We start from the raw sequence: 16,417 nt of genomic DNA, 5'->3' as shown, positions 1-16,417 counted from the left end.
TTCCATAATTGAAAGGAAATTTAGTCTTGTGATTAAGGCCCTGGACTGAGATCTGTGCTGAATTTCTGATTCTAGTCTATATCAGGTCTTATACCTCATTCATCATTGTAATATCTGGTCACATTCTAGTTGTAGTTTAAGCAACATGACTAACATCTGTCATAGGTGGTTTCTTTTTTCATCCTCTCCTCAGGGGGAGAAGTGCATTCAGTGAAGTGTTTTGTTTAGGCAGGATTTTAATTCACATGTTGCTTTGTGTTTATGTTAGAGAAGGCAAGGCCAAAGAAGTGTGCCTTGTCATTGGAATGGAAGATGGGGAGGTTTGTGATGACCCTTTGTTCCTGTGGAAGTTTGCCCCATAGCCTCAGACCAGGCTCCGAGAAAGCTCCATCTCCTGCATATGGTAGAAACTTCCATTGTGCCAGACAAGCAGAGTTGTCGACCATGGTCTTCTTTTAGATATCCTGGATCCAGGTCATTGAGCACCAATAAGGACTGAAACCTTTGTTCTATGGTAGACTTCTTGTGTGAGGTCAAACAAGTCACTTAATCTTATGCCTCATTTCACTATCTAAAACATGAATAATACTTCTTTTCTCTGATTGTAAATTCTTTAGGGGCAGTGATTGTCTCATACTATGTGTTTATACAGCACCTAGGCCAATGGGGCCACAGTTTTGGCTTGGGTCTGTCACAGCTACTGTAATACAAATAATAAATGTCCCCAGTTTGATCCTTGGATAATTACCCACACTTCCCATAGACTTATATATATACTCATTCATGATCTGAATATTTTTGGTAAAAAAGTGACGCATCAAAGAGCGGAGGTTGGCCTACACCAAAATTTGATAATTTTAAACTCTATGGAATCATTGAATTGAATATCTAATAAATTGGCTTTTTGTTTACCTGGAGCATCTGCAGGCATGCACTTCCCGCAGCTCTCATTGGCTGGGAACGATGAACCACGGCCACAAGGAGCTTTGGGGCTCCATGCCTGCAGATGCTCCAGGTAAACAAAATGTCCCAACTTGCTAGTGGCTTACCCTGATGGCCAGGAGCCAAAGTTTGCCAACTCCTGAAATCTAGGATGGGCTTATGAAAAGGTCATACAGTTTTTGTTATTTTTACCTAACTATCTTGGGGGTTGGCTTATAAATTAACAAGCTAATGAACAAGTATATACAGTAATTAGAGTCACACAAGTTTGTCTGAGGGAAGAATCGGGCTCAAATATATTTTCTGAGACTTTAAAAAAGAAAGGAAGAACCCAGCAATTTTTCATCCATCACAGGGAGTTAAAGCAGAAAATTATATTTTTATAATTTCAACTCATGTTCTTATGCAAGTCAACAGGAAATTCTGCATATGGTGGATACTTGTCTTTGTTTGTTTGTTTTTTGTTTTTGTTTTTTTTCCCTTTGAAATTGGTTTTCTTTAAAATCCTAGTTGAAAGCCAACAGTAATGTTCATTTCAGTATTCAAATTCAGGAAGACTATATGCCAAACTACAGAATGGAAAAGATTTGATAGGTAAGCATACTCCCCTTCAGCTAATTACAGCTCTCCAAGCCCTTTCTAATTTAGAAATTTTCATTACAATTTTTTTTTCAGACAAATGTCTGTATTTCGTTATACAGAGAACCTCTCTTTTGGCAACCCCATTGGCCTCATGCTGCACAAAAAATTACTGTTCTATGTACTTATCCATTTACAAAACTAAGATGCTAAATCTTACTACACTTCTTGCTTCATCACTCCAATTCCACAAAAAGTCCTCTGCCTTTAAGTCCTGAAGATACATCTGTTTTCTATCCACAGTCCACCTCAGATGTATCTTTCTCACAACACATCTTGCTGCTCACTAAGAAATGGATCGGAACCCTTTTGTAGCCCTGTTCATTCAAACAGCCAGAGGAAGCCAAGAATGCTGCCTCTTTATGCATTCATTTTCTACTAATCCAGGGAACAAGGATCTACAAGTAAGACTCAAACAACATCCTCCCATATCAGAGAGACAAGATGGGTGAGTTAATATACATGATTGGACCAACTTCTGTTGGTGAAAGAGACAAGCTTCCACAGAGATCTTCTCCAACTTCTCACTCCCTCGCCAACAAGAAGCTAGTCTTATAAAAGATATTACCTCACCCACCATGCCTCTCCTCCAACAACAGTATAGATCATTAAGGCCCTAAATTTTAACTGATACTAGCACCAGCATCTTTATGTTAGTAACTGCATTCACACTAGGAGGTTGTATCACTAACTATATAGTTTTCTAAATACATATAGTTATAGTGGTATAACAACTGTGTGTAGATAACTCACAGAGAAATCATGCTGGTCTAGTGACACATATGAGAATCAACCAACTCAACCAAAAAGCATACTATACTATATATATATATATATATATATATATATATATATATATATATATATATATATATATCTCATTAGCATAGACATTGGGAATCTGTATATAAAACCTACTCAGAACCAGAGTGTCGCTGATAATTAGCATTTCATAAAAGTACATGTATTCTTTCAGAATGAGAAATATTTTTTCCCCTTAAAATGAACATGAGTGAACTCAGCACAGAGCAAACATTCCTTATCTACCTATCTTGTAAATACAAACTGGTTTTATTTGGATAACTATTTAGGATAGGTACCAAAATCAAACAAAACTAGAGATGGTGATCTAACAGATACCAGAGGGCATTGTGTTACAATTAGAAAAAAAAATTTAAAAATCGGGCTTTGTGGATAGAACATGTTCCAAGCTACAGTGTCACAGTCATCATTTGTGACAAGGGTATTATAAGAAATGACTATAAAGTAATGAGCAAAAAACCCTCTGACTCCTACTTATAATAGCATTCACCAGTCAAGCCAACTATTTTTTTAACTAATTGACAGCGTATGTCCCTGCTTCCTGTCAAGTAACATATACATATACCCCAAGAAAGACACTGATTAAACAGAAAATTATATAGTATAAAAAGCTGTCTTGAGAGTGGCAAATGTAGAAAATAGGAGGGAAATCACTTAAAATACTGGTCATTTCCACAGCCAGCAATCAGCTTCTACCACTGTCTGCATTCTAACATTTTGCATTCAGGGAAACAATATTTCTCATCCTGACGGCTAAATTCATTTCTCCATTACTCCTACTTTAAAAATGAAAACGTTTAAGATCTGAAACCAGCTAAAGAATATATGTTTTTACCAACATTTACAATGAGAATAAATACATTTCAAATCAAAATAATCTTAAGAGACTGTAGGATATTCTCAAGTTACAAACAGTGGTGTTCAGGCATCTGAATTTGCTACATAGAACCTAAGTCACTGATTTAAGTATTATAGCTAAGAAGAAACAGAATCCTGCCCTCAGGACTTAGGAGACAAATGAAGTGGAAGTTATTTTCAGCTGTTTTTGTAAATTTTAATTTGTACATTGGCCCTAGTTAGGACCTTGAATTGTATCCAGTGTTGGAGACCTAAGCCAGTTTGCTGAATGATGGTGCGAGAAGTTGTCATGTACCCATTCTACCTAGGAGATTGGCTGCAGAATTCCTTATTAGCTGTAGTTGATGTATGGTGTATCTTTGTGTGTGGTATCTTTTTAGTTATCAGCTCTAGGAACATTGAGCATCCTTAACAAGTTCCACTGGTTTGAAATGCTTTACCAATTCCAGAGATATTTTGTGTCTTTATGATTCCATTACAAAATATTGTATTTTTCAACTCAGTGGAACTACTTAAGTGGGATCATAGTAGATGTTTATACATTATTCACCACTGTTACCTCCTAGTGACTCAGAGTCAGCATCAAAGTAATATGTGTGGAGCACTGAGGCCAGATCTTTGACTGTGAGGGGCAAGCATAATTTTATCATCAATTGAAGCTAGAAGACAACATTTCTACCTTCCACCAGTATTCAGATGTAGAGAGTCGAATGCAACTCTGAGCCCAGACACCTCCCTGGCAGTCAATGGATTAATGCCCTAAGCAAAGCACACATCTGTTTTACTCAAGTTTGATCTTGCCATTATTCAGGTAGGTGCTTATTTCTTATTTGAGGCAGTCCCTGAAGGCTTGACTTTGTTCTCAAACTATCTATCGGTCCTAATTCTTGACAAGCATCCATTTGTACACAGTGCTGCAAATCAATTAGACCCTGGATTCAACAAAACACTTAATCACACTTTCAAGTCTCCTTGAAGTAAGTGGGATTTAGGAACATGCTTAACTGTTTGGCTGGATAGAGGTCCTCTGTGACTTCACATTAGAAGTCTAATCCTTAATAGCATGAGAAGCATAACTAGGGAGTCTTGCATTGAAGTCCGTTTGATTACTGAAGGCCAAATGGGACTTGAATTGCTGGACTCAACACCAATTACCTAGAATTTCAGGCTCAAATCCTAGTAGACTCCATGCAACCCTTCATCCTGTGCTATGTATTTCATTCTTTGTGGGTCTTTTAAGACCTTAAATTTCAGAGTCCTCTATTCTACATGGATGTTAAAGAGCTCATGACAATTTCTTTTGAAAGTGTGAGCATTAACTGCAATATCTATTGGGAAAAAAAGTATTCCTTCCCACACTGTTATTCAAAATGCTGGTTGGTTGCCAGCATCCGTGCCAGAGGAGGCTGCAATTCAGTCATCGATATGTAAATCATTTATACTTTGGGATCCTTCAAAGTGAGGTATATATTTATATGTAAATATAAAACAAGTTTCAGTTGTCCAATGTGACTTGATAATACATCAAGTTACATGTTGGCAAGAGGAAGATAACACTATATATAGATGTTCCCTCAAAGGATTTTCCTATTCAGCTTACTAAGAAGTGATAAATTAAATAAAAGCATTTTCAAAGCATATGATGATAGAGAATTATATTTGTTAGCAGTAAGGGGATTCTGCTTCCAGTTTGATTGTGATATCCCCTGGTTGTAGGTGGTCGGTTGGTATGATAATATTTCTGTGTTGCTCTTAAAAATTGAAATTGCTACAATAATGGACATACAAACAGCTTAGCTACTTTTGTGGTAGCAGAAGTCACTAACTGTAACAGTCTTCAGTGTATTCTCAAAAATAGATATTGGTACTTTATTTTGATAATTTCTTGGGAAAATATAATGAGCCTCTGTCAAATATTTCCAATGAAAGCAATTTGAAAATATTTTGAAATTTGAAAATTTCCAGTTAAAGAAGTTGCTGAATTTATATATGGGGTCACTTTGTGAAACAAGCCCGATAGTTCCCTTTTGACAGCTATATGGACGGAACACATTTTGTTAAGGTTGATTTATCAAAAGCTATAATTCTTACCATTTCCTTGTAAATACCCTAATACGTTCTGTATATTTTTTTGTCCTCTAGATGAAATGAATGATCATCAAAACACACTGTCTTACATCCTGATCAATCCTTCTCCAGATACAAGACTAGAGCTGAATGATGTTGTGTAAGTGGATGGCATAAATCATAAAATCCACAAAGTGTCTTATTTTCACTTTCATGCCGGAATTAATTTCTTTTATCTTTTGCATTTTATTGCTTTTTATTATTTTTCTCTCAGGAAGAATCATTTCCATGCACATCCAAAAAAATTATACAAAAACTTATCCATTAACTTAGACCAGATAATTTTTAAGTTTTTTTTTCTTCTTTAAATAACCCTGCTTCTTCCTTCTAACTTGGAGTGTCAGATAAGATTAAATTAAGAAAAATCACAGCTCTCAGATACCTTCATACTATATTACATTCTCACTCTTGTTTCTTGCTTGTGAGTCACTGAGCATCAATAAAAAACATTGTAAAGTCAAGCTTTCAAAGACATCCCAATAAATGATTTCAAAGATCATTTTCTTTAGTGATTTGAGGGCCTGATCCAAAGCCCACTGAAGTGAATTTGCTTATGCCATAGACCCTGAAAGGAAGAAGTGACTAGTAAATACATTAAGATACCAGTTACATGATCCTAAGACTTTTAGGCATTGCTTAAAATACTTTTCTTTTTACTTGGTTATCAAGAATTTCAGCATTCCAGCACCTGCCCATTTTGACACTTTTGCAGAATAGTAAAAAAGCCATAGCATTGGATGGTAGCTTTAAAATATCACATGATCTACATTGAAATAATGTTGTTTTTTGTTCAGACAGTCCGCTCCTGTCTTCACCTTCTCACACAATTGTTTTAGTTAAAAGAGAGATATGAGAGAGGTTATTGTGCCAGAAACTGACAAGAACCAAACAAATTTCACATAATCATTTAGATAAGTTTTGTAAGAATGAAAGTAAACCTTTGCCCCAAACTCAGGCCAACAGTTTTGACATTCAAATAGGTTCAGGCTATTTAGTTGTTGCCTGACTCTGTATTTCCTCATTTTGGCAAGAACCAAAAGCAGAAACATTGTAGTGCTAAGAGAAATGCATAAGCTTTTCCAGCCTGGATGGAACACTTGAGAATTCAACCTTGTGATATTGGGGTTTGATCCAGCTGGAGGCCAAGCACTCCAGCCCCACTATGCACTTCACTTTAATGGGACTATTCAGACTATTCATATGTTTAAAGTGAAGCATGTGCTTTGCTGGATCAGGGCCAGAGTGGTCTTCAATCTCCATTGAGGACTGCATCATCATCAGAACGTGGCCATGAGTCACAACACACACAACTGTAGGTGTCTGAAGAGATATTCAGGAAAAATGTAATAACTAGTGCACACACCTAGTATTTGCTATCATCTCAACAAAACTATAATTTTGACTAACAGGCTTTTTATTTTGGCCATACCATTGATTTTTAAAAATATAATATCTTTATCACTTACTTGCTAAACATATACAACATGGTACACCATTTGAGACACAGAAAAAGATGCCATGCCCAGGGCCGCCCAGAGGATTTGGGGGGCCTTGGGAAAAGCAATTTCAGGGACCCCTTCCATAAAAAAAAAGTTCCAATACTATAGAATACTATATTCTCGTGAGGGGTCCTGTTTGCCCAAATTGCCCTACTTGCCTCCTCCCCCTCTGGGCAGCCCTGGCCATGCCTGAAGCTGAATTCCTAAAGCTCTAAACAGGCCAACTACCTACCTGGAAATGAAGCCGTCCAGCCTCACAAAAATTAGGACAAAACATGACAGCACATCTACTCAAACACAGGCTACTGCTAATAGGGAAAATCAGGCTCTGAGACAAGGACTAGAGCTACTAGCTAGCTCCTCTGGCACTGTCCATTTGTAGGATGAAACTTGCCTCTGTAAGAGACAGCTTTCCGGGAAACTGATTCTACTGGACTGTAGAAACAAACACCACAAATCTTACAGCTTCTACTCAGAGTAATGTGCACTTTTTTGAGCTTGGCTTTGCTAACATATAGCATAGTGTAGACAGAATATAATAAAAATAAATGGCTCCAAGCAGTATCCCAATAGGAAGAGGCAAAGAACAAACATTAAGCATATGCCACATACTTAATGTACTTTTGGATATTCAGATACAGCCCTTACTACCCTAATAGAATAATTTGAATGATATAAACTGTAGTCTAAATGGAACTCAATGGGAGCTGATGGGTGGTCTTCACTTTTGAAGAACTGGGTTCCTAAATATTTAGGAGCCTAATTTTGACGAAAAAATATTCAAAACATAATTGTGTATGGTGTCGGGCACTTGAGACTATAAGTACATCATGGACGAAGGTATGCTAAAATCATTGTTTTTGTTAAAGTGGCTGCAGAAGTCACAAACGCAAGTCTAAGGCCTGGTCTACACTACACGTTTAAACTGAATTTAGCAGCGTTAAACTGAATTAACCCTGCACCCATCCACACAACGAAGCCCTTTATATCAATATAAAGGGCTTTTTAAACCAATTTCTGTACTCCTCCCCGACGAGGGGAGTAGTGCTGAAATCGGTATTGCCATGTCGGATTAGGGTTATTATAGCCGCAATTCGACGGTATTGGCCTCCAGACGATATCCCACAGTGCACCATTGTGACCGCTCTGGAAAGCAATCTGAACTCAGATGCATTGGTCAGGTTGACAGGAAAAGCCCCGCGAACTTTTGAATTTCATTTCCTGTTTGCCCAGCGTGGAGCTCTGATCAGCAAGGGTGGCGATGCAGTCCCAAATCCAAAATGAGCTCCAGCATGGACCATACGGCAGATACTGGATCCAATCGCTTTATGGGAAGTCAAATCTGTTCTATCAGAGCTCTGTTACAGAAGATGAAATGACAAAGCATTTGAAAAAATCTCCAGGATATGATAGACAGAGGCCACAGCAGGGACTCAGCACAGTGCTGCGTGACAAGCATAACGGAAAGCCAAAGAATCAAATGGACGCTCATGGAGGGAGGGAGGGGGGACTGAGGACTCCAGCTCTTCCTCAGTCCCCACAGTCTCCGAAAAGCATTTGCATTCTTGGCTGAGCTCCCAGTTCCCGAAGGGTCAAAAACATTGTCCGGGGTGATTCAGGGTATCTCTCGTCAATTTAACCCTCCGTCCCCTGTGAAAGAAAAGGGAAAAAAATCATTTCCCACCTTTTTTCAATGTCACCGTATGTCTACTGCATGCTGCTGGTAGACACAGTGCTGCGGCGCTGAACAGCAGCATCCCCTCCCCTTCCTTTCCTAATGGCAGATGGTACAAAATGGTGGAAAACCATCCTCATCATCCCCTGAGTGCTCCTGGCTGGCCTCGGTGAGGTCGGCTGGGGGTGCCTGGGTAAAAATGCGAATGACTCCTGATCATTCCCGGCAGATGGTACAAAAGGCTTGGTAACCATCCTCATCATAACAGCTGGAGGCTGAGCTTTATCAGCCCTGCCCCCTCCCCGCCTTCATGTGTAAAGAAAAGATTTTGTACTCCCTGGATATCATAGCAGTGGGAGGCTGGGCTCCTCTCCCCCCCACCACCCTTTAATGTCCTGCCTGGACTATCATAGGAGTTGGAGGCTGCCTCCCCCTCATCTTATCTTGCTAAAAAGTCAGTGTTTCTTATTCCTGCATTTCTTATTACTACATCACAAAAATGGGGGGACACTGCCACGGTAGCCCAGGAAGGTTGGGGGAGGAGGGAAGCAATGGGTGGGGTTGCTGCATGGGCACCCCCTAGAATGGCATGCAGCTCATCATTTCTGCGGAATCTCTGGGGCTCTGTCACGGAGCGGCTGTGCTCTATGGTTCTCTAGTACACTTGCCCCATATTAAGGATTAATTAGATATAACCATTTGCTAAATAAGTTGGAAGAAAAAATAAACATTTTGGTCAGAATTGTTTTATTCACAATTTATGGTTGCTCACATTTATTTTGTTTTCTGCTAACTGATTGAACTTTTTATATGAAGACTAGCAAATATTTGTATGTGAATACAAATAATTGCATCTGATGCAGTTTATCCCATGAAGATGGCCAGCTCAAGGCCTGTGCACTACTTAAATGCTTACTTAAGCACAGAACTTCTGTAGGCAAGCTAATGACCAAGTCAGCCTAATTAACCCAGAGAGATCAGATAGGTACATGATCACTGTAGAGGCATAAGGACTCTACAGATCTCAGCAAAAATGCTGTCAGAGCCACGTACGTTTTCCAAGAGGCAAACTTTTTCCCACAATAGACCATGTAATAGACTCAGTGGAGTTTCCTGGCCCCTCTCTGGGTGGCTTGAACGGGGTTTATATAGCTTGCCCTCCACTCATTTTTCTCTGAGGCTTAAGAATTCAAATGCAGAGTATGGAAATACTCCTTACTAAAAAAAGCTCCTTTAGAATGTTATTTCATTGTATAGATGTATATTATGTGGCTCTAAGTAGATAATTGGGTGATTATGTACAAGGCAGAAAGCACAGAACTTTATTTGTAGAACCTGCCCCAGGTGAAGTTTGCAGTGTTGGCATTACAGAACTTTTAAAACTGAGCAAATATTACCTGGAAGTCTGAGAGAGAATAAACATTCATTGCCAAGTTCCCATTTTTACAATCGTGTTGTTAATAATCAAACTTTAACAGAGTCACACTCTCTGGAGTGCCTCACAACTGTGAGTGTCTGTCTCAGGGCAAACTCTCAAAAACAAGGCAGGTACCCCAAACTGGTGATGTGTTCTGTAATTAGCTTTCACAACCCAGCAACACATGTGAACTCCTGGATCACTATAATAGTCTTACCATGGAGTCACAGACAGTCCCCTCAGACTCTCCATCTACCTTGCCACCCCAGCAAGCTGGACTTAATGACAATTGGTCACCTATACCAAAGATGACAAAATGTTCAGGTTATTTCCAATCCAAAGGGACCAGCCACATGCCTCAGATCCATTTGTATCTCAGATCTCACGCTAAAGACGATGCTTGTGGCCAATCCCGTAATAAACTAACCCTTTATTAATTATGAAAAAAACATTATTTACAGGTTAAAGCAAGCATATACACACAAATGAGTTACCATCTGTGGTTCCTAAAGATGACAGAGTTGTGATGACCTGTTTTAACAGTGTCTTAGTGGGTCACAACTGAGGATGCCAAATTCAGGATAAACTGCTGAGAAATAAGACATAACCCCAAATGGGTGGTTATTCTTTTATAAAACATACCAAACCAGCCACAAAAGTAAACTGTTTCACCACCAGGGCCGACGAGAGTGGGGGAAGCCGGTACAAATTACTGGGTCTGGAGGTCTGGAAGGGGGCCCGGGGCCTGGCTTCCCTGGCTTTGTCAGCCCTGTTTAGCTGGTCCGCCCTTGTTGGGGGGCCTGACAAATTTTTTTCACCAAGGCTCAAACCCATTCTCGGCAGCCCCGTTCACCACACTGGCTAATAAGAAAAACATAAGGGCAGTTTCCTCCGGCAGCCCAATTCTTATACCACCACCAAAAACACTGGATTCAGAGATGAGTGGTTCTTTACAAACAGTCTAATCAAATAATAGGTTGTCCTGATTCCAAAGGCCCAGCCACACACTCAGGTCAATGTAAAACTTAGATCTTACCCAAAAATCACGCTGATGCCAATCCTTTAGTATCTAACATCTAAAGGTTTATTCATAAAAAAAAAGGAAGATGAGAGTTAAAATTGCTTAAAGGAACCAATTATATACAGTAATAGCAAATTTCTTGGTTCAGGCTTGTAGCAGTGATGGAATGAACTGCTGGCTTGAGTCAAGTCTCTGGAGTACATCCACAGCTTGGATGGATCATTCAGGCCTTTGCTACAAACTAAAGCTCTGAACAAAGTTCCTCCAGAGGTAAGACACAGGATTGAAAACAAAATGGAGTTGTTTCTAGGGACTTTTATAGCTTTGGCACGTGGAGGGCATCCCGTTGTTCTTACTGTGGAAAATTACAGCAACAAGATGGAGTTTGGAGTCACATGGGCAAGTCACGTGTCCATGCATTTCTCCTAGTCACAGCAGGACATTTCATTAAGTGTAGATGGGAGTCCCTCAAGGTCCATTGTCGGTTAAATGTTCTTTCCATGGACAACTCAATTTCAATAGTCCCTCCAAAGTGTGTTGGCTAATTACTTCATGGGCATTACTGCAGGAGTACACATTTGAAATCCAAGTATAGAGCTAATAATTAGAACTTCAAAAACAAAAATGATACATGCATGCATATAGCATAATCATAACCAGAAAACCATAACCTTTTCACAGACACCTCACTCGACAACCTTTCTACAATATTTGCTGCAAATATATAACAGTGGTTGCAACAATGATCTATATGGTCATATTTTAATCAGATAATGTCACACTTGTCAATTCAAAATTTCTTTCAGGGCATACGTCGGATAACCCCTGGTTACCTCCATTTTAGTTTATTGTCCCTGTCCCTGTGAGAGTTCAAACAGAAAAGGAATGAAAAAATTTTCTTGTGACTATGTTTTACCTTTTACCTTTAGCCTTCCTATCTATGAGAGTCACGTCTTTGCAGGTAACATTTCCAAGGTGTGGTAGGGCCATTCACCAATCCTTTGTTCTGTGATGTTCTTTAATGGCTCATCTAATTTTTATAGGCCTCCTTAAGGAGTGGGTGGGGAGAACAATTCCAGTGCCTGTGTTCAGGAGTTCAGAGCAAACATTTTCAAAGTTGTAAAGCAAATCTTACATATTTCCTTATAGCATGGAAATGAGATAAATGCATGCAGTAACTTGTAAGCATTATAAAATGTCTAATATTAAATACATTCTGAGAAGACTAATACACATTTTGAACAAAACTAACATTCAGGTGAGCAAGTTTGGTTTCCAGCTATGAGTTTGTCAGTTCTTAGCTAATGCATTTGAAAAATGCTGCTAGTGTTACTTTTCCTAACTGCAGTTTGCCTTTCTGAAATGCACATATTTTAGATGGTGTGCTGGTAGCAGAAGATGTAACATCCTCTCCTCCCGTCACCTTTGGTCCTTTACACAATGAGACAATGCAATATAATGTAAATTAAAGAAGCTATGTTGATGAACATTTTGTAAAATTAATCCAAGCATATTGAGTGTGGCTTTGTTGTGCTGTGGGCTGGAGTGAGGAGCACAGAAATGTACGTGCTTGCAGCATAGGGAATTTATGAACTGTATCCTCTTTGGGGGACGGACTATATTTATATTCTATGTTTCTGCAGCATCTAGCACAATGGGGTCCTGGTTCATGAGTAGAACTTCTAGGTGCTATTGCAGCACAAATTCATAATAATAAAAGTAAGAACTCCCCCTCCAAGTACTTTGGGGGTAAAACAGAAATATTTGGATTTCAAAAGTGAAAGAATAGAAAAATGTTCTACAGGATAAAATTGACCATATTTAAAACAAACTAGAGTAACATACCTTTTTTAAAACAATTATCTTGCAATGCTGGTTTCTTTAATGACACAGGTACTAGTAAAATGACAATATTTTATTTACTCTTACTCCTTTCTTTCCATAAACTTGTCAAACAGTTGGCTTGGTTCTTCAATGAAAACCTACAGTAAAATATAATAAAAATAATTTTCTTTGTATTTTATTTTCTTGGCGGAGTGGGAGGGGAATCATTTTCCCCCAACCAGCTCTTCCAAATCCAGAAGGACCCAGTTAACATCACTCTTAAAATTCTTTTCTGCATATTGCTCAAGGCAGGATTACAAGAAATGAGTCCATCATCTTCAACACAATATATTTTGGGATGAAATCTTCAGTGCTTAATCAATTCTAATGGATATAGAATACTGCAGTGCAGCTTCTCAACCTTTATTGCACGGGCACCCCCTAGAATGGCACGCAGCTCATCATTTTTGCGGGATCTCTGGGGCTCTGTCATGGAGCGGCTGTGCTCTATGGTTCTCTAGTACACTTGCCCATATTCTAGGCAGGACTGACTATTTTTAGACAAAACATAAAGAAGGGAATGACCAAGGGAGTCATTCCCATTTTTGTCCATGTGCCCCCAGCTGACCTCAGCGAGGGCAGCCAGGAGCACCCATGACAGCAGCAGACAGTACAAAAGGATTGATAACTGTCATTGGCAATTTCCAAATGCAAACGGTGCAAAATGACTGATAACCATCATTTCATTGCCAATTTACAATGGCAGATGGTGCAATAGGGATGGTAACCATCTCTGCTACCTTGCAAAGACAAATGAATGCTGCTGCGTAGCACTGCAGTACCACCTCTGTCAGCAGCATCCAGTACACTTATGGTGACAGTGACAAAAGGCAAAACAGACTCCATGGTTGCCATGCTATGGCGTCTGCCAGGGCAATCCAGGGGGAAAAGGGCGCGAAATGATTGTCTGCCGTTGCTTTCACGGAGGAAGGACTGAGGGACTACATTTATCCAGAATCACTCGCGACACTGTTTTTCCACCATCATGCACTGGGATCTCAACCCAGAATTCCAATGGGCAGGGGAAATTGTGGGAACTATGGGATAGCTACAGGATAACTACCCACAGTGCAACGCTCTGGAAATCGACGCTAGCCACGGTACATGGACGCACACCACCAAATTAATGTGCTTAGTGTGGCCGAATGCACTCGACTTTATACAATCTGTTTTAAAAAAACGTTTTTTGTAAAATCGGAATAATCCCGTAGTTTAGACATACTCTAAGAGTTAATTTCCTTTTAGAGAAACAGGAATGCTATGTGATCTCAGTCCTATGAAGTAATGAGAAACAAGACTGAAGTTTCCAGTTTAGTAAGGCTTTCAAGTGCGAGAGAGCTCTTTAAGCTGTGCTCCTACCTTTGCGATAACATGCTAGGGAAGCATGCAAATGCATTTTATCCTAATTTATATCAAGCTTTTATAACAACTTTTTTCTTTTTACAGTTACTTGATCCGACCTGATCCATTGGCATACGTTCCAAATACCATATCCAGCCGAAAAAATAGCTTCTGCAATACCATTGGACAAGACGCCAGGGAGGAAACACAACTTTGATATATTATTCTGCTCAATGATCAGAGACCATTTTTATATTGTTTCCAGTAACCACTTTGAAATCTAATCAAAATGGAATGTTTATATTTTGTTCAGATCTTCTTGCACCAGAGAGAATCCTATCTGATAAGTGGGCAAGAATTCTAAACGAAAGTGATTGCCATGTCTGTAGCCTATTCCAGTAATTTTGGAAATGGAACTTTGTCACACATTATTGGAGTGATTATGAAAAGCTATATTACATTTTAACAATCTAATTGGAACAAATTCCATCAGCATAAATTTAATTGCTGCTTCTAAATGTTATGTTTATCAAAGAGATAGTGAATCACTAACTAAACCTCTGACCCATAACTTGAAAGAATATCAATGTGCAACACATATAAAATGCCTACACACACACTGGTACACATACAGTGGCATATTTTAGTAGTAATAAATATTGCTGTTAAGGTAGCTCTCAAATGCCCCCATCAAGATCATGTACAAGAATCACAGTCCATGAAATCATTTTCCGGTTTGTCTCTTTGCCCACTTATATTAGAACAGACCAATTTTATATTCCCAATGTGGCCATCTAGAATGTATTTGATTATTAGTTCTGCTGAGTTTATACAGAGATCAGTTTGCATAGGGCATACAAAGTGAACCCTTCAAGGTCTATTCTAAGGGATTTTCAAGGGATAAATCCTGGCAGGTACATGTGGATGTTTTGGTTTTACAGAACCTCTCTCTCTCTCTCTCTCTCTCTCTCTCTCTCTCACACACACACACACACACGCCCTTAAAAATGGAGGAAGTTTTAAAAGAGTAATGGGTGTCAGAATCCTCCCCTAGAGACAAGAATAGTGTTATTCCCTCATCATTGTGAAGAAAATCTTCCAGATGAAGTACCAACTGGTAAGATGCTGCCTGCCTGACTATCCAGACATATCTGAATGATAGCTGAGGTGCAAATGGCCATGTTCATCTTAATGGGTTGTTAACCTGAAATCTCAAGAATTAAATGAAGGGCATATCACTTTCATATCTGGCTAATGCACATCTCAGACCTAAATGCCTCCTACATCTATGCAGATGGAAAGAGCCCCAAATGTCCACTCTAGTATCCAATTGCCAATTCCTCCAGTTTTCCCTAAAAACTTCTGATCCAGTTGTGAATTTTCAATATAAAATTATGCAGCTTGAAAATTAAAGAGCATTTGAGACAATGCAATATAAAAAATGGAACATCTGATTAACTGAGATAGGACACCGAACTAAATACATAGTTTCGTTTCATATTTAATACAAGAAAATCCCTCAAAATTGTGTTAACTAAGTGTAGCTGCTTCATAATCTCCAGTCTGCAGAGAATGCAAGTACTTATTCCAAAAGTTGTGTTACCATGGAGTACACAGGGTCTTGCATATGGTCTTCCAATGTTGCATGCTTGCGCCTCTGCCTCTTAAATGAAGGGAAGATTGTGCATGAACAATAAACAATCTAGGTATTTGCAAAAGAAGTACCACCTTTAATAATCCATATAAAACTGTTACAAGATAATTCTACAGGCTAGCCATATGATTGAATGGCAATGCTGATTGTTCTTTGAACTCCTTGATAACCCTACATGTACAGAAGTTATTAAATAGTCTGCAAGAACATTTAACTACTTGTTTACATTATATTTTCTATATCTGGAACAGCAGCTATATGGTGGTATATGTCCTGAAAAATAAAAATGCCAAAATTGATCAATGAGGCATTGATGGATGTGAGTGTAATTTACTGTACATAATGCTGTCAAATTTAGTGTCACATTCATCTGATGAGTGACAAGGAGTCAGTTACTATCCCCCCTTTTCAGCCAAATCTCTTCTTTTGTTTATGAGATATGATTGACTTCTTGGTTAAATAAACTCATTATATTATGTCAGCTCCTATTATACCACAACATATTTTGAGCAACATTCTCTTTTGTGACAGTACTAGC

At 38.9% G+C, this 16,417-nt stretch overlaps 1 protein-coding gene across 8 annotated transcripts in view; it reads left to right on the top strand.

Moving 5' to 3' along the window:
* The window catches only part of KCNT2 (potassium sodium-activated channel subfamily T member 2), a 282,967-nt gene extending 266,782 nt beyond the window's left edge, over positions 1 to 16,185 (top strand). For all 8 annotated transcript variants that reach the window (XM_050961381.1, XM_050961380.1, XM_050961379.1 and 5 more), the window contains 2 exons: positions 5,404 to 5,488; positions 14,331 to 16,185. In XM_050961381.1, coding sequence (XP_050817338.1) covers positions 5,404 to 5,488; positions 14,331 to 14,442 — 197 coding nt within the window. In that variant the 3' untranslated portion in view covers positions 14,443 to 16,185. The remainder of the gene's footprint in view (positions 1 to 5,403; positions 5,489 to 14,330) is intronic.
* The last annotated feature ends 232 nt before the right edge of the window (positions 16,186 to 16,417 follow it).

Source organism: Gopherus flavomarginatus, chromosome 7 (genome assembly GCF_025201925.1).
Source record: "Gopherus flavomarginatus isolate rGopFla2 chromosome 7, rGopFla2.mat.asm, whole genome shotgun sequence".
NCBI lineage: Eukaryota > Metazoa > Chordata > Testudines > Testudinidae > Gopherus > Gopherus flavomarginatus.
Note: the sequence above shows the minus strand (reverse complement) of the source record. Positions and strands in the feature narration are given on the sequence as shown.